The sequence below is a fragment of the Centrocercus urophasianus genome, unplaced genomic scaffold (assembly GCF_019232065.1).
Source record: "Centrocercus urophasianus isolate 14NV4802_14NV808 unplaced genomic scaffold, USGS_Curo_1.0 seq_10, whole genome shotgun sequence".
Taxonomy (NCBI): domain Eukaryota; kingdom Metazoa; phylum Chordata; class Aves; order Galliformes; family Phasianidae; genus Centrocercus; species Centrocercus urophasianus.
In genome coordinates, this window is record NW_024884142.1 from 100,757,870 (window position 1) to 100,777,283 (window position 19,414).

At 43.2% G+C, this 19,414-nt stretch overlaps 1 protein-coding gene across 4 annotated transcripts in view; it reads right to left on the reverse strand.

Annotated features, from left to right (window-relative positions):
- RTN4 (reticulon 4) overlaps positions 1-19,414 on the reverse strand; it is a 38,100-nt gene that overhangs the window by 14,305 nt on the left and 4,381 nt on the right. The window contains exons 2-4 of one of the 4 annotated variants that reach the window (XM_042811493.1): positions 16,957-16,992; positions 11,624-11,680; positions 8,342-10,783 (exon numbers count right to left, since the gene is read on the reverse strand). The exons of 1 other annotated variant lie outside the window; for it this stretch is intronic. In XM_042811493.1, coding sequence (XP_042667427.1) covers positions 8,342-10,783; positions 11,624-11,680; positions 16,957-16,992 — 2,535 coding nt within the window. Of the gene's footprint in view, positions 1-3,497; positions 3,679-8,341; positions 10,784-11,623; positions 11,681-16,956; positions 16,993-19,414 lie in introns of those variants that run through there. 2 more of the 4 variants (XM_042811476.1, XM_042811490.1) reach the window with 2 other exon arrangements.

Consider the following 19,414-nt stretch of genomic DNA (forward strand, 5'->3'; position numbering starts at 1 on the left):
TCTTTGGGAGAAGGAATTGTTCCTAACAGCCAGCCTGAACCTCCCCTGGTGCAACTTGAGGCCATCCCCTCTCATCCTGCAAAAGATGCTGACCCTCCTCACTACAACACCTCCCTTCAGGTCACTGTAGAAAGCAATTATGCCTCCTGTAAGTCCTCCCAGCAGCATTCAGTCAAAGCAAGCAATGTGCTACCCAGGCAGCCAAAGCACAGAATGCCCTGACCTTACGGTCCTGCCAAACACTGCCTACAGACTGATCTGCCCCACTGCATCTAAGCACAAATCTAGTCGTACTATAGAGAAATCTGAGAAACGTGGTGGTCCAGCACATAGGCAAAGACATCCCAGCACAGGCACCATTAGCAGGCTTGGGCTTTCACATTTTGATGACTACTTACATCAGAATGACAATGTCCCACCGTGTGTTTCGTGTGTTTGTTTTAAATCGTGGCTGACGCTGTATGCAGGAGCAGTTGCAGAGTGGTTTTACCCCACTCAGATGTGCCAGGAGCCAGCTGGGTTCTTGACTGCCTTGCTGAAATTCACTGAAACAAAACAACCTCAGGCTGGAAAAACAGCAAGTCTGTAGCTTGACTGCACGGGGTACCAGGCATGGGGAGCCAGCAAGGACCAACAGAGCCCTCCCTGTCCAGGGGCAAGGCAGCACAAAGGAGCAGTGCACGCAGGAGGATGGACACACTTGCCTAGCTGGACGCCGCCAAGGTCTCAGAGCCAATCTGGAGCCCACAGGTTTCACACCTGGCACACCTGCCCACAATCCTAGCAATGAAAAACCAACACTGACTCCACAAAGCATAAGCTAGAACTAAAATGAAGTCCAACGCTTCCAAGTTATTCCAAAAATGCAAACACTAGGTAACAATTCTTAATGTGCCAATGCAGTATCTTTTCTTTTATTTCTAGCTCATCATGTACGTGTGTGTGCAATTACTCACAGTGCATGAACTTAGGAAACCGTTCCAAAGTCCTGTTTGCTCATTAGGAAATTCTCAGATATCAAGGCCTATTCTACCACTTCTCACACCTAAGCCAGAACTTGGAGATATTTTCAGCACATTAATAAAGACATGAAAATAAATCCTGGGGTAGCCTGGTAGTATAGCTATGGCACTCATCTTACCGTTATTCAGCCATCAACTCGACATTTCATTGAAATAATTAAAACACAAATCACCCATCTTAGATGCCTCACTACTGATTACACCACGTGGGCCTGGCCTTAAAAGTGCTAAAAATAAAAGTCATGCCATCCCCTGGGTAATCTGGTTTCACCCTGCTTATCTCAGAGATCAATAACCGCAGGTACAGGGCTTTACCACTTTCACTACACTGCTTTCTCAACTCCTAAGGCTGTTCCAGAAGAACGTGCCACATGTGCCAAAGCAAAACGTAAGATTATTTCCAGCAGGAAATAGCACCTCAGGGGAAAAGTCCAACTTTTGATCCCCCTGCGATTTTAGATTTGATTGTTCCATTTTTCTTCAGTTTATGTTTAAGCTCAGAAACAAGCATGTTGCAATATTTGCTTCTGTGCTTATTAAGGGGCAAAACGAATCGTGTCATCGATCCTTGAACTTTAGCCATTTTTTTTCATGCTGCTGAAGCCTTACACACTAAGAAAACATGAAAGAAGACTGCCACATCTCCTCGTGAACAAACTCTAACAGAGAGCACTCAAGGATGGCCTTCAGGGGCATGACTGGCAGAGCGCAGCCACAAAAGGAGGGGAACCAGACTGTTCTGCTTCCCCAAAAAACTTCTTGCTTCACCTTCCATTTTCTTATAAATCATAAATTATACCCTAATTAAATCTCAAGGCAGCAGGGACTTCCTTGGAAAAAAAGGCATGAGAACAGCTTCCTCCACCTGAAGGGAAGCCTTCTGTAAGAATAAAGGCCTGGGAAAGAGGAAATTGAACCACCTGGCACAGTACACAGCACAAGATCTACATGTAGGACAGGCTCAGGTTTGCCTGGTCCATCTGATACTACCTCCACTCCTTGCTAACCAGGCCCACTTGCATTGAAGCATGCAGCCCCAGGTGCCCTGCCTGCATGACCCCGCACTGCTCAGCGCCTGCAGCTCTGACAGCCCTCAGTACTCTCCTGGGTGAGAAAGGCAAGCTCCTGAGTGGAAACTCATTAATCTCAATCCAAGAATGACTCCATTATTCTCGAGGCCTCAAATTCAGGGTTGGGAAATGTCTGCTCTCAGGGGCAGTGAGGGACAGACTGCAGCCAATGCTGCTCATTGGGTTGCAAAAGGCAGCCTGAAGCAGGGGCTCCGAGCACCAAAGGTAACTAACCAACCTGTTCACTTCCACACACACCCTTTCATTTTTTTAACCCTGAGAATTTCAGGCCTGACCTACAGATACAGACCACATAAAGTAATGACACATTAAGTACAGGTGACTAAGCGCTGCAGGTTATTTTTTTCTGCTATCCACTTGCCTTCAACAAAAGCTTAGAACTTCAGAGAGTACTCTGCAGGGCCAACTTTTACCCCCATGGCATTTTTTTTTGCTACGTGGATTCTGACAGAGCATTGTGTGGATCCCACACAGCTGGCAAACTCTGTTCCACTGAAGAAAAACAACTCTGAAATGATGGCTGCAAAAAAAAAAAAAAAAAAAAAGAGGCAAAGTTCAGCAGTACCAAGCACTGCAAGGACCTTTCACAAATTCAGTATCCAGAGATTATGACATTTTTTTCCAAAGGTTGTCCTGCTAATAAATTTTGGAGATTACGTATCTGGTAAGGCTTAAACTCTTACACAGTGAGCACTAATAATGATCCCCAGAGATTGACAACAGGGATCTCCCATTGGCAGCCGCAGGAACAAAGGTCAGCAGCACACTAATTTAAGGCTAGCTGCTTATTTACCACCCAGCACAACACCTCTGCATTCTGGAAACCAGGCACAGGTTTACCTAGAATCCCACAGAAATACGGGCAACTCCGAGCAAGCACAATTAAGGGAAGACCCCAAACACACCACAACAAAGGGAGAAGCAGGCAGCCTGCTGCAGCCTGCATGCAATGTCTCCTCATAAAACGACTGAACCACATGAACTGCAGACATGACATTCTCTTGAGTTAATGGTTAATATTTTTAAATTATCAATCATCCACAAATTTTAAAGGAACATGAAGTACATCTGGATATGGTGCTATTTGTGCACCGCATACCCACAGGAGCTCTTCTTAGCAGGCTCAGTGGGGCTGGCAGAGCTCTGCAGTGCCACACAAGCTGCTTCACCAACATAAATTATTTATTCTTTCTGCACCGCTTGCATTCATCTCTTCTAATCTGCAGCCTTTACCGGTCTGCAAGCAATGCTAACGTATCTTACATCTCCACACACACCCCACAATCAAACGCATGCTAAAAATACCATTCACTAAAAGCAACCCACAGCATCTTTAGCTTAAGGAAAAAAAAAAAATAGAGAAAAAAGTTGAAAGAGCAAATACCCTTATCCTTCCAACCGCTCGGCTGACTGTCCATCTCTCCACACGCAGTCTACCCTCCAGCTGCGGTTATCAATTATGCATACCAACAGGACAGCTGCAAGAGGAGAAACCTACAGCCTGGGATGGCAAACATGGGCTTCCCTGGCCGCGTCTGCAGCCGCTGCTGCACTGGTGCTGCAGGAGGCGGTCAGCTGACGGCGCGGGGCGTGGAGCTGACGCAGTGCCGGCTGGAGGCAGCCTGCTGCTGCGCCGACACACGGCTGCACTGCCGCCGCAGCCATTTGCTGGGAGGGGGCTCAGAGCAGCGGCTCACCCGGCAGCCTGCAGCAGACTGCTTCTCAAACAAGGGCTAAGACACTTTTCTGATGGCACACAGCATCCTTACGTGCTGCTGGGCCGTGTTTATTCATTTTAAAGGAGCAGAGATTGAGAATGGTAATCTTGCACACTACCCCTTTCCTGCAGCCAGCACCTCCCTCTGTATTTTTCATCACCACCCTGCAGCACCAGCTAAAAATCTGACAGTTCCCTCTTCACTTCAACAAAACAAGGACAAGCCAGAAGTTTATACAGATAACCTTTAAGAAGCAACTTACAGAAAATATTGGGCAGGCTTAAGACCAAACTAGAAACTCAAAGCCTGCAAGAGCTGTGAGCACCATGCCAATCAATTTTCCGCTCTTGCTGAAAAATATGTGACTGCTCTTTAATATTAGTCTCCTTAATGAGAGTCTCTTTCCTACCTGGGACTGGCAAAAAAAAACAAAAAAAAAAAACAACAAAAAAAAACCAACAAAGTGCTTCCACCAGTGCCCTAAAACTTCTTAAAACCCCGACACGTTAATTTATGTAAAGACACAGACTCCATTTGGTTTTGTCACACAAATCAAAACGCGTACCGTGGGGTGGAAAGGCGAAGGGTATGCTCAAATGCTGGAGTGCAAGGAAACTCACTGAGCTGCACTGCATGGAAGTACCAAACACGTCTGAAAATCTCCATCTGCCCCTGACCTGCAATTCTGAACAAATGGAAGCCAACAAACTCTGTACTTCTCACCCTTTGGATGATTGCATTGCCAACAAATTAATAACAAACTGTATGCCTTTAGCAAGTCCTTCCCATTAACTTCCCATACTGCTATAGATACACAACTGAAGGCAGTTGGGAGATGGGTTGAGATGGGTTACCAGCCCATCTCCCAACAGCAACAACTCCATCAGCAGGAATTTCTCCATCCTCAGGATTCTTTTCTTCACCCTTTGCATGTTCGGTCTCCCTTCCTACCACCCCACGCAAATGATCCCAAATGAAACCTGTATCCCTCTTCTTTCAGGCAAGACTCACCCACATCATGCTATTCTACGTGAAAATCAAGTGCTGGTGGTGTGCCAACAAACTTCTGTGTGAGCTTTATCGTGTCATTACGGAAACACAGATGTTTCTGTACCAGCATTAAGATAAAGCTTCCAAAGGGCTAAGTGCACAGTGATACCATCAAGTGACCCAGACAACCAAAAGCGATGCAGCCAAGTTCCCAGCTATCCTTTGCTGAAGGCACCGCTCTTCTGAGGGGCTGCACGCCTGCAGGGAGCAGGCTTTACCTGCTGACTTTCCACTAGCAGCTGGCTGGAGCTCTTCTGCCTTGAGGAGGAGCTCTAGATGAGAACCAGCTCTGGTCTAACCCAGCGTCAGCTGCCTATCAGTGCTTCTGCCACAGCTGATAACCACAAGCACTCCATTCTCTCCACAATTCTTACACGCCCAACAGGCCTCATTTGCTGTTTGCGGTCTGACCTTCGCCCAAAGCCTCTCTACAGCAGAGCTCCAACGGAACACAACAGATCTTTCCCTCAGGTACATTTTGCTCCAAGTGACTCCTTTAATGCCTCCTACTCCTTCAGATACTCCCAACACTGCAATATAAGTCTCCATTTATTACTTACTAGCATAAAAGAAGACCTGAGCAGACATGCAATTTGAGAATAAAAATCAAATGTAATTAAATCAAGATTCCATGTTGAATTAAATGGTATTTTATAAATACAACGCTCCTTAAGGAAACTGCCCAGCATCATTCCAGGCTCTTTTTCCCCTCAGTGAAACACAACAAAACCAAAGCACTTCTCGCTGGCTGTGCAGCTCTACTTAACCAACCGTTTTTTCAATATGGAAAGAATCAGGAATGAACCAAGGGGATGCGTTTTATACTTCATATAACCACCACATCCTTGTTTGCTGTTACAGAACGACAGGAAGTGCTTTACTTCTGCTTCTAAGACCGTTGGCACTAAGAAAAAGCTCCAACATGAATAGGGCTCAGCCGCCCTCTCAAAGGACGCTACCCGCTATGAATTCACCTTTGCATCTGCCCCCTCAGGAAAATTTGGGAAATAAGCTATCACGCACATCTCTGTGTTTCTGTAATTCAAGTACTGAGCGCTCTGCAGCTTACATGAAAATGAGAGATGCGTTAGCCTGTGAGGCTGAAATTCAACCCCAGCGCATTCAGAAACAAATGTCAACAGAGCGATCTTCAGAAGCACCATCAAACAGGCTTCCTGCAAAACTCAAAACCATTTTTAAGCTTCCTGCACTGTTCAGCATGAATATCTGGAGCAATTTCAACTGTCTGTGTGATTACAGCATAGCATACAACTCGACATCATGATGAGAATCATCAGTTTGGGGGACCCCATAACGTACTTTGACTTTGTAAGCTGGCACCACAAAAACCTCCATCTGCTAAAATAAGCTTATGGCAAGATGGCTTTCTGCCCTATTTGTGAGAACTAATGATCTCTATCCACAAGTAAAGAGCGTACTGTAAGCGAAGCAAGCATGTACAACAAAAGGAGCAAGATATGTAACCTAGTTATCTTCCAGGAACGTTAAATCAAGATTTCCCAAAACCTTGGATACCATTCTTTGGAAGCCATGTTGCACTTGAGTTAGTGCTCATTTACGAGCACTAGATGGCATCAAATCCTCTTTTATAAGTAGGCCTTAAAGCAACTCCAACAGTCACTGCTGCTTGCCCACACCCTGAGGCTGGAGCCATGCCTGCTGTGCCATGGTGCAGCATCACAACAAAGCCCATGCTGAAGTCAACCTTCGTACACAGTAGTTTTATGAGGTCAGAAATGGGTTTTAAAGTCCAGTTGGCATGAGAGCAAAGTAGCAGGGCTATCTGCTAGGAAGCCAAGCACAGCACATACCGAGAAAGGGACAGGAAGCCAAGTACAGCATATACTGAGAAAGGGATGGGAAAAAAGGCACAGCTGGCAACATCTCTGAAGATGACGTGCAAGTGTTCAACAGCAGCAGCTGCTGGTGTTGCAAGGTAAAAAGAAGCAGTCTGTTGAAACTGCTCTAAGATGGAACTACTTACATGAGGACGGGTTTCTCCATAGTTAAACCCCAACCAATTCAGAACTTATTTTTGTTTGTTTTCCACATCTGTGCCACCGTGAAGTACGAGGTCCCTGTGGTCTGTCACCCTCATAAAACACACCAGGCTACCTGCATATCCACCATACAGCATTAAACCCAGATCTGCCAGTGAGGTTGCTCAAAGCTCTGTTTGCTTTATTGGAGTCATGGAGTATATTTAATAACTTAATTTCTTTTGTCTTTTGTCTTTTTGTCTTTTGTCATTTCTTTTGTCTCCCTGCAGCCTCCTGGAGCTGTCAGAAGGTACATTTTCAGGTACACAGAGGTATGTTTGCATTTCAGTTGGCTCACAACAAGCAGCACCACTGAGTAAGTATTTGAGGACAGCACAAAAAAAGCAAGGCTCAGAAGAACACACACAGCACAAATCCACTGCTTGGCCCTGTGATGAATTATCTGTCCTTTCTCAGAGTGAAAGGCAACTACCTGTTAGTTCTTTGTTTCACTACTCTGCCTGCTAATTGGAAGTAGTTTGGCAGTAAAAGCTGACAACTGATTTTAACAATTGATTTTTGTCTTGTTAGAATCTTCAGCACATCACAGAAGTACAACTCTGTTCAGCAGCAGAGTACCACAACACCAAAAAGCAAAGTACTTCTCCAGTCTACAGGAAGCTGGAACTCCATTATGCGTACAGTTTACAATGAATTTCTTTAACTCTCTTCTTCTTAAAATAGCCCATTACTATCTGAAGAAAAAATAAAACAACACTGAAATGCAAGTTCCATTTGGAAATTATCTGTGCTGTGTGTAAACTGATCTTAATGGTTGCAGGATACTCAAGTTCTTAATGGTCACTTCCCTACTAAACTGAGCAATTAGCTCCTTTGTGCACTATTTATTTCTGGCAGGGATCTACTACAAGCCATAAATCAGGTGAACGGAGCTGTGCATGTTCTTTTCCAGGCATAAGCTGCATGTACCACAGAAGAAAAGCTTCAAAGCCTGCTGTTTAACTGCTGTGAATTCTGCATGAAAAAGTAAAAACGCCTCTTGTGCATGTGGAGTAGACTGAGACACCACCCCTGGCTTACTACTGTGTACAAGCAAGTCTGGAAGGCCTCTAATGCTCAGCTTGTAGACAGTCACAGAAGAGCTTACAGTGAGTAGCAACTTATTTGTGCACCGACAGATCACCAGCAGGAGAACTGAAGACAACTGAAGACAACTGAAGACAGTGAGTCCACTCCTGATAAACACGATAAAAAAAAGTACTGAAGCAGTCAGAATGTGAAAAAGATAGAAGTGCAGGCTCTAACATTATTTTGTTATCCTCTGCTTAAACAGGAAAGTTTACAGAAAGTAACTTAAAAAAAGAGTAAGTCATGGCATGCTTAAGTGTAGCTAAAGGTTATGGAGATTAGTGATCTGCAAGACAGTGTACACAGATTACCTGAAGATATATTCAGCTTTGCTGAAAAGACTGCAGTAGGTTTTTCCTTTTCTTTAGCAGAAGCAGCTCCTCTCTCAGCTTCCTTCTCAAAAGCTTCTGGCTTTCCTACACTGACTATTTCTTTTTCAGTAGGTAAAGGTGAGGTATCTGTGGCTGGTAAGGACACCATGGATACTTCAGGCACTTCTCTGTCCATAGCCTGCAAGGACTTTTTCAAGGCAAGAGCATCTTCTTCAGTTTTCACTTCTACATTCTTTACAGACAGATCGCAGGGCAGCTCTGGGCAAGGCAACCGCCTCTTCTCATCTCTGATCTCATTACTGATCTCTTCGCTTTCATTTTTGCGCACTGTTTCTCTGTCGGTGACTTCTGCCACAAACTCAGGACCACTTTTAGGATCAAGCATCACAAAGTCATCTTCTACTGAGACAGGAGAAGAATCAATAGGCGAGAGACCTTTGCCATCTCCTGGTTTTGGTTCTGTAGCAATAGATGCATCAGTTGAATAAGCCAGAGCGTTCAGCTCTTCCATGTGAAGTGGAATCTTCTCTGCCTTGGCTATTTTTGTAGGTGTGGGCTCAGATGGCTGAGTGGTAACAATTTTGGAAGAGTCTAGTTCAGCTTGGAAAGACTCCAAATAGGGCTTACCAGTAGCAGCCAAGGAATCTACCAGTCGTTCCTGTTCCTCATCAGTTTTAATATTCTCAACTGATTTACTACTTAAGATGAGAGTCTGATCTTCACTTTCTTTCCCAGGGAAGTCAGGTATCACCTGGAGATTAAACAAGTCAGATTTTCCAAACTGCGGAGACAGTTTTTCAACAAGTTCCTTGTGTTCAGGCACATCCTGAGAAACAAGTTCTGCTACTGGAGTTGTGGAATAATCTGTTAAGGACGGAGCCGATTCAGAGACCTTCGTTTCCTTAATTAAGTCACATGCAATAGATATATATGGAGTCTCTAGATCTTCAGGACTGGTGCTACTCTCATGATCAGGTTTTCTAAGTGTCAGCTCCTCTTTTGCTCCTTGGGCCTGTGTCAAAGGCATATTCACTGCCTCTTGGTACAATGGAGGTTTCTCAGCCTCTTCTTTTACATTCTCGTAACTAGCAGTGGTAACAAATGTTCCTAATTGAGAAGTTTCAAGCTGCACAGTAGATGCTTCTGCACCAGCTGTCCCACTGCTCAGTGGGGCTTCCATGACAATATCAGGCAATACTGGTGATGGAGCAGCTTCTGAACCTTCAAATGAGGGGCAGAGCTGCGTCACAGGTTTCAGAGTCTCTTGCACTGACTCGGAGGTTTGAACTAAATCAATCTTTGTCTCATAAGCAAGTTTCGTACATGCCGCATCGTGCATTTCACTTTCATATGCTTCTTGTACTAGATCAGGAGTGAGACCTTCAGGCATACTTGCTGCAGTGTCAGATAGCGGTGTTGATACGCTATCTGTTTTAGCATCATCAGCTTCCAGGCCCTCCTGCTTGCCAACTGCTTGAGAGCTAAAATCACCTTGTTCTGTGCTCTGAGCTTTCATTTCTGCAATTTTTTTCTCGTCATCAGTTCTATTTTCTGAAGTGTCTTCCTCCATCGGGCAAATAGATTTGACTTTGCTACCATCAGGAGTTACAGAGGATTCAGATTTAGTACAGGTGATGTAATTCTGTGAAGGCTCTTTTACAGCTTCTGGGGTGCTCGGGAAAGACAGATCTTCAGCACTGCCTTCACTGTCTCTTTCATAATCCTTCAGCACTGTCAGCTTATCTACACCATATTTCTCATCTAAACTGGCTTCCAGTTTGCCGTCTACTTTACTTCCAACATCCTCTTTCAAGCTGCTCAGTCCATGAGCAGCACCTTTTACTTCCCATACAGGCTCATACGCTTTGAAGTCCACATACTCTTCCCTTCGAATAGCATCTTCTTTCAATGCCTTTTTGTCATCACGATCACCATCTCTGCCTTTGTCTTTGCTAGAAAAGATGCCTTCCTCATTTTTCTCAAACAAATCTTCACGAGTTTCTGGAGACATGCTCAGAGGCTGTGCAGGCATTTTCTCCAGATCACATAATTCTTTAGGGCCCTCTAGCTGCATTTCTTCTTCAGCTTGAAATAAAATGGCTGCTTCTGCTTTAGGAAGTGAGGGTTCCATTTCTGAGTATTTCATCTCGGAAATGTCTCTCTTATTTTCCTCCGTAAGGAATGGATTTCTTACATTTTCCATTGTTTCTTTACAAACCTCACTGGCACTTTCTTTGTAAATGCCTCTTGCAGGTAATCCATCTGAGAATGAATCAAAGGCTGTGTGCTCTTTAAAGGGATCAGCTGAGAGAGGAGAGAAGGAGAGAAGAGAAGCAGCAGGATCAAGCGGGACTGCAGTAAAATCCTCTTGACCAAGTGACTTAGTGCTACCTGGCTGCTCCTGCAAGTCCACAACTTTTTCTGTGACCGTGGGGACAGAAAGGAAAGTTAGAAAACGCAGGTGTTCTTAAAGTCAATGCAAATTTTCATGACAGGTTTTCACATGGTGTTAGTTATGAAGAGGCACTTCTGAGTTCTATCCTAAATACTACTAGCCAACAAAACAAAGTATCAGGTAAAAAATGCTACTCTATTTTCTCTCTTCTAGCAGAGAAGTATGGGAAGTTAGAGAAGCAGCAACTTTTTGCATTGCAAAGATCACAGTAAAGCTGAAGATGCCAGACAAGTACAGAGCATCCAAGTACAGCAGGCAACATTCCCAAGGTGGGGGGAGAAAAAAAAAAAGATGAAACAGAAAGAGGGTATGTGTGTATGCTTGCACATTAATGTATGCACAAGCATGCATGCCTGTAAGAATTCTTTTTTTTTGTCCCCCTTTTTTTTTTTTTTTTTTTTTAAATAACATGAATTTGGTGGACAGAGTAACAGAAACCACTAACATGTATGTACAGATTTCACATCAAGTACTGCAGAAAGTCACTACACATTAAATCTTTCTGCTAAATGTGTAAAAGAGCTGTGCTTTAAAGTATTAACCTGTTAACAGTACCAACTTCTCTCTCACATCCAGGGTCCAAGAATTCACAGATGGCTGTAGTGTGTTTATAAAACAGTTTAATGCATAAAGGAATGAATGGCCATTAAAATCTTGAATGGATCAATTGAAAATTCAAAACTGAAAACGAGAGAAGCTATTCTTGGACCCACGCTGACTTTTAGTAAATGAAGAGTAATCAGAAAGAGTTAATGAGATCAGAAATGCAGGATGTATTCAGACAAAGGTGAGCAGAAAGAACTTGCCTGCAGAGGAGTGCATCAGAGGCGCAGATGTAGCAGGAAGAGCAAAAAGGGTCTCATCTGAAAAACAAACAAATAACCTCAGCAGAAATAAAGGCTAAATCGTCGAAGGGGAGGGCGGGGAAGACAAGCAAGTACTCAGTTCCCAGTAACTAGACAGGGCCAGAGCCAGCATCTACACCCACAGAGAATTTTAGCATAGATATAAACCGTGTGACCAGGGAGTGTCAGTGCTCACAGTTCTTTATTACAACAGGACCTTTACTGAGGGATCTCCGCCCTGCCATCCAAGGCCCAGTTCAACATAAGCTGCACCACAAGAACATTTCATTCTGCACACTTGCACACAACTGAGAAGCTTCTGTATCTCTTGCATAAGAAAAAAAAAATCACCTGCCATTGATGTCAACACACTATCCTTTATGTGGTCACTTTGTCAAAGCGTTTCCAAGCTCCTAATTTGTGTGACAACAGCAAAGATAACGAGACTCAACACAGAATTCTACAAGATGACTGAAGTAAGCTCTGAAATCCTCTACAAGGAGAGCTGACCAGGCACGCTGATACTAACCAAGCTGGAAGCTGTAAATGACTGCACCCTCAGTTACTACCTGCCTCTACTATTTGCATTATGCTGTAACACAAACTTCCAAATGAAGGCATTATTAAATCCTTCTTCAGCATGATTCAAGAAATGTGTTTTGCTTTTCTGAATTTGTATTAATCGCAGTATTTCAACAGAGAAAATCCCACTTCTCCAATTACCACCCAAAGAACTAAGAACTACTGCAAGGAGGGACTTCCTTCTGCTAAGCTAAAATAGTCACTCTAGTTCACAAACACACAATGGTGAGAAGCCAGATGATCCCGGAGTTCCAGATTACACAGAATGAAGGCACACAGCTAAAACACTTTATTAAGCTGCACGAAAGCCTAGCTGAGCAGCAACAATGCCAACCATCATGAGGAACCAAAGAAACTGAGACCAGTCCTACTCCACACGTGAGCAGACTACTTTTCCCAGGTCTGTCATGGCCTGCTGGCACGATGCTGATGGAAAAATAGTAATATCTTTTGTTCCAAACAGTGTGTAAAGTTTTCAAATTAAGCTTGTTAAAGAGGATTTATGGTTTGTATTGATTGTATTAGAGGAATGGAAAATCATTTTTGAGTATTTCAATTAGATTTTGAATTACCAGTCTAGACAACATCAACAATCTTGAGTTTTATTCGCCTGGATAAAATCAAGTATTAAAAAAGGTTACGAGCTTACACTGTAATAGAATTGATTGCTTTCAAATGATGAAAAGCAAGAAGTGAGAAACATGATAGGCCCAGCAGTGCACACAGAGCAACCTAATGAAGACGTCAGAGCCATTTTTGTTCCAGCGTTGAACCAAGACTTTCTGCAACTGCAACAGCATCCTCACGACTCTCTTGCCTTACTCAGGTTACTCCCACCAGCGGCTTTAAGTCTTACAACCTACATTTCCCATCACAACACACAGTTGGTTATTTCTGTTTTGTAGAACACATATCTTCAAGTGATACTTATATGTCCCAAAATCCGGCAAGGTATTAGAGTAACTCAGTATTTAGAATGACTTCCTCAACCTCTGCTAGGCTAAAGAGGATCGTCTGCTTTCTGGAAACTATGTTTTTCACATAGATGGAAACCTCAATTCCAGATTTAGAACTTGTTAAGACAGTGCTGCAGTTCAGTGGCAACAAAAGCTTTTAAGGACAAAAACCACACCAGAGGACAACAGATCAATAGGTGATACTGCAGCCCACAGAACTGCAAGTGCCATTGAGCATCAAGGATCAGCGTTGTGCACTATTTTCAATACTGCATAACCCCAGAGTTTTCTGTTTCTGTTGGGGAACACTGACTTTAGTTGTGTGAGCACTGGTTTCTTAGTGCTTTGTTAAGCCAGCACAACACAGGAGCTCGTTCTCAGGTTTGGCTTCCATTCGCTCAGTACAGAAACACACAGCAGCTATGCCAGTCACTGAGCTCCCACATTCTCTTAATGGAAAGATATGCCCACACCCATACTTTATTTTTCACACATCACTGGAGTGTGACAAAGAATTACATAAAAGCAGCGTTTCCTAACCAGCCAAGGAGAGCCACCCACTTTCCCTCCACCTACATCAGAGCAGTGCTCTTCCTGCTGGAAGGAGGGCAACCAGGACCTCTCCCTGCTGCTGGCACTGGGTGCTGCACCCAGGCAAGTGGGGGGAACAGAGCAGCACCTCCACAGCTCCCAACATGGGCTGGAGCTCTGTGCTGCAGCCCAGCATCAGCTGAGTGAAGAGCTGGCAGCAACCCCATCAAATACACTATGCAGAATGCACTTCATCAAGAACAACTTCACAAACCTGTAAGGAATGTTTTTAAATAGGAGGGAGGTTGAATCAGACTGGGAAAGCCTTCCAAGTGCTGGTTTGTCCATCGCACCACCCACCCTCACGGGTGGCAGCCACAGAACAAATCAAGAGCACGCGAAGCTGCTGCAGGGTAAGAATGGCATTCTGTAGGTCAAATGAAAGAGAAAAATACTACATTTCACTACATGCATATGCACCCTGACAAAGACTCGTATGTATTACAGTTTCATGCAAGGTTCAGTGTGGTAAGTTTTGTTATAGAATACCACTTTTAGCAGGACATCATTCCTCATTTATAAAAGAAAAGCAAATAGGATATGCATTGGAGGATAAATCGCTGAGGGTGATCCTCTTGATGCATCAGTGGAAGACACTAGATGATTCACAACGAAAATACCAGCAAGTTAACTGTTTGATCATTGTTTCCAGCAGAAGAAATATTTTGCTTCCTGAAATACAACAGAATGAGACCTTGAAGTTAACACTACCTTTCCAGAAGAAAGCCTCTACTGCAAACGATATCTGCCAAAAATCCAAATGGTTAGTGGTTTACTTGCAACGTTACAGCTGAAAGCATAAAAATAAGAGTTGGTTTCACTCATGCCATTTAGCAAAGCACTCAACTGACATTCCTTTCATTAGCACAGACCCTCCTACCTGAGAACTCCATGTTTTGTTCTGTGCTAAAACCTAAGTCCCACCAGCAAGAAACCCACTTCTGGTTTGTTTAAAAACAGCAGCATAACTAAGCATCGTCTTAAACCCCATTCTGATTTTTGCCAGTTTCCCCATTGCTGCTGTAGTCATAGGAAGCTGGTGTTATCAGTTTAACTTCAAATCACTGCATGACTAGTTAATAGCAAACTTATGAATAAAGACCAAAGAATTCAATGGAGCGAACGATTTCTGGAACAAGAGAAAGTTAGCTGCAAAAGAAAGAACGTTTTAGATGGAAGAATACTAAGCAGACAGTCCCAATGACAGCCATCTCTGAAAAAAACAACTTTCTTCAACATTTACTTGCCCTGGATTTAATTCTAGTCCCACAGCATAAGAACTTCAGAAAAACATGCTCAGCCCTCATCATGACTGGATTTTGGCTTAGTGATGTACCCTTCCACCTCATGTGTAACCATCCAGCCACGCACAGCAGGTTTACAGTAAGGCAGGTTTGTTGTTCTGATCAACTCCTCATTTTGAGCTCAGTATTGCACAACTATATATTTTTTTTTCCTTACATGTAAACACAGTCAACTTCCTCCTGATGAACAGCTTAGCTTTGGCAGGGACTGTACCAGGGAATTAGCCAATGCTAGATAGCAAGGGCACACAACTGCAGAAGAATCTGCTGAGAAAAGCAGCTGCCTGCACCAACTCCGCTTCAGCTGTTCTCCTTGTTATGATGCAATTGCTATAAACACAGCATTTTCCACCAAATATTTAAGCAACTAAAGATGAAGATTCAACTACTAACAGCATATTCACATCATTAGCTCCAGCTGCAGAGTGGCAGCAAGCAGCTAGACCTTCTCACTGGGCTGTTTAGTCTATAAAGAGAAGTCTCGAGTTTAGTAAATTCAGACTGCAATGTACTTAAAAGTCCAGGAGGGATACAAGCCATACACAAGACAGAGACTGATGAAGGTTCAAATGAAAACAGGAGCTCTGTTTTACTCATCTTGATGGGATAAAACGATGGAAGGACCTAAGAACTCATCCTTACCAAAGGCAACAGAGGTCCTCAGCTCTTCAGTTACTGCCAGCAGGCATCATGCACCACCTGCACAAGTGGCACTACAGCACGAGGGAGATTCCTAATCTTATGTTATTTGAAATAGGTGAAGAAAATGAGTTCAAAGCAAGGACTTTGAATCTCTGCCTATCTTCAGCTATTCTATCTTATGGAAACAAGTCTCTAGCCAGAAGCAAGTGTCGTCTTACTGTTTAAGCAGAAATCTATAACCAAAGTGGTTGAAGCATTTTTTTCTCCCCTCAAATATCATGTTTTCACGGCCCAGTAATGACATCCTTTCCTCTTCTGGAAGAGTGGCATGTGAGGTGAATTGCTCAGGAATGCAGCACTGCCCAGCCTACAGTGGCAGGGTAAGGTATGCCATCTCATCTTCTGTTCAGCTACAAAGGAAGAAAGCTCATGCAGTTCCCCACAGCGCTCAGCTCCCAAGCACACCCTGAAGGTGTTAACTCTGGCTGTACTGTAGATCTCACCCTGTTAAAACGAGGGGCCATTTGGAGAGCGGTACTTGGGTTTTTGGTTTTGTTCTGTGCTCTTTTTCAAAGGCCACTGAATACTGTGATACAGCTACCAACCTCATCTCAGTCCTGCATCAAATGTTTCCATCAATAATGCTATGGACACGATCCAGTTGGACATTCAGAGACCCAACATTTAAGGATTTAATTTACTGTAACACAATTAAGAAGCAGCAATCTAACCCACTACATGCCCAGCCTCACACAGATTCATAGATACTTGCTCTGGCTATACTTCTAACAACAGCAACAACAGAAAAAAAATCACAGCTCAACATAATTTAACCAAAATAACTCTTTCTTAAGATCCAGACTCTTTAATCATACATTGAAATACCAAACAAATTTGGGTTCTGGCAGTACCACAAAACAGAAAAATATAATAATTACACCCAAGCTCATTCAAAAGCAGGAGGTCTAAAGAGCCATGCAAACCCTATCATTATGCAGACATTACCCAATTTGATTTCAGAGATCATACCAATCGTAAGAGTCCCTTTCACTGATTTGAACAGATGGAATTTTTCCCTGCTTGCTCCATGATTAAGATTTAAATTAAAATTAAACAATATTTAGATTAGCTATTTCATCATTGCAGAATATATTATTAGCTAAATTAACAGGGAAGAGATGTTACCCATTTCTTCCAGCACTCGTTCTGAACACATTACCTTGTGTGATAAGCCACTGGCGTAACAACTTACAGTCTGTAAAATAAAAACAAATTGGTGCATAAGATACCTTCATCTCACAGGAGGGAAAAAGAACACGATATTCTGAGGATTCTCCAGAGCCATTAACATCACAGAAGAATAGCTTTTAATGAAATGGATAAAGCAGCATCAGACCTTCACACGTATGCTATGCTCTAACATTAAGCAGCACTGCACTGCCTGGCGTGCAATAATCTGTGCTCACTGCAGGTTTTAACTGCTCACTTTTAAGCCACTTTGACAACCTGCATACACAGGATGATGATTTTCTCATCCAACAATGAGATCTGTTACACAGCACTTGGGTTCAGAACTCCCTTTGAACAGCATTTCTGGAGCTGAAGGCATGGGTGCTTGAAGGCTAGGCCGAAGACCAAGAAATGGCCTTTCTTCCAACAATACCACATACTTTGTTCTCCTTTCCCTGGATCTCAGTTCCTTTCCCTTCCCTGCTCCATCTACACCCCACCTGCCAAAGGCTTCACACAAGCTCTACTATCTGTTTTACTTGCCATTCATTTCCTTATCACCCACAAAGGAGGACAGACACTCCAGACTTCTGCCTTCTGTGGGAGAGGGGCTGCAGCAGAGTTCAACCAAAACAGTCGTAAAATACTCACGATGGATAAGCTGTAGGACTTTGACACCAGAACAGCAGCACCCGATAGGCCAAGAGCATTTTTAACTGGAAATAGGAAAGTTCATATTTATCTCAGTCTGGTGTCTCATTTAAAAACTTCTTAATTAACATATTCTTCCCAGCTGATGAAGTTGATGACATGATTGCTCCCATTCATTAAAAAGCTGCAAGTGAAAGTTTATTTTACAGTACATTCCTAAGACACAAAGCAAGCCTTCCAGCAAAAATACAGAAGGTCAGAATGGTACTAACATGCCTTGTTTATACACTGCAAAGCAACTGAGGCAACGCCATGGAGAAGAGCAGTCATTCAGAAACACCTCTAACCGAAATCTTCTCATTTTGACACATCCAGTTAGCAGCAGATTGATTACTTCCACTTGAAGGATAAAAACATTCCACTGAGATAATTTGCTTTTCTCAGACTTTATGAATATTAATCAGCTCATTACTTTATCACTATTGTAGTAGCTCCAGACATGTCACAAAGCTGCAGTTCCAGCAGTCTCACACTACCTGTACCACACTGCCCTAAAAGCAGTCTCAAAAGTAGAAAACCTTACGTAGCATTTTAAAGTGTGAAGAGCCATTTCTATCTTAGCCCATAAAACCAGATATGAAAAATAAATATGAAAATATTTCACCATTCTGAGCTGCAGTTCTTACCTTAAGCAGGAGTGTTGTTTTTTTTTTTACTTAACAATGGCTTTTCTTTCATTCCTAATGCAGCTCATTCTTACTTCATGCATGAACATTTCTGAATTCCTGGGGACAATTTACCTGCAAGTTACACATATTGCTTTATATTTTCTAGCCAGCAACATGCCAAGAAAGAGTTCCTTGCTTACAAAGCATCTAGAACCTGAAAAGCATTTTCAGACTGAAACTTTTCTCATTTTGTATCACTTACATAGCTACCACAGCAATATGCAAGCTCAAAGAAAAAAAAAAAGGCCACTTTCATCACTTTCATTCAAAATACTCTTTAAACAGAAAAAAAAAAGATAAGCATACTAAGACACGCCTCAAGCCATAAGCCAACAGCCCTCAGCTACTCTAATGCCTTCTCAGCAGACAGCAGTCAGATTAAGCTGATGAAATCATCAAACTATTGGGCCAAACAGCCTTTGAAAGACACAAACCTACAGCTCTTGCCCAAATCCAGTGGCAAGCAGCAATACCTCCACAGAATTCCAGCAGTAAGGAAAAACTACAAGAACAAAGACTGTATGGATGCTGCTAAGTAGCCAGGCTCCAAGCTCGAGTGCTCTCCAAAATCAACATCTTTCCCATCCTCAGCACTGGAAGAAGGAAAAGGCAAAGCAGCCTCCTTGCAGAAAATCAACCAGAAAGTTATATTAGAAAAACATACAGCAAATTACTGAAATAACACAATGCATCGTGTTGCTCCAGGAACAGCTCTACTTTATGAACTTGGCTGTCTTCTCACCACACCAATTGCCAACAGCCATGGGATATTTCTGTCCCTGGGAGCTGCAAAGTTGGAATCTCCTGACCTTTATGCTCCAGCTACCACTCACTCCTAACCCAGCAGAACAATCGTTGCAGGCCTTGACGCTTCCCTAACAATTTTCTACCTGCCAGTAAGAGAACAATAAGAGAATTGACCAGGAGGCTTGGATGTTGCCCTGACTCCTTTGAAGAAGGGCTGGCATTAGTGGCTATCCAGGTGATAAGGAAGAGGTTCAGTGCTCACCAGCAGTGACACAGAAGTGTGGATGAGAGCTGCCCCTTTGTAGACAAGAACTTTCCCAA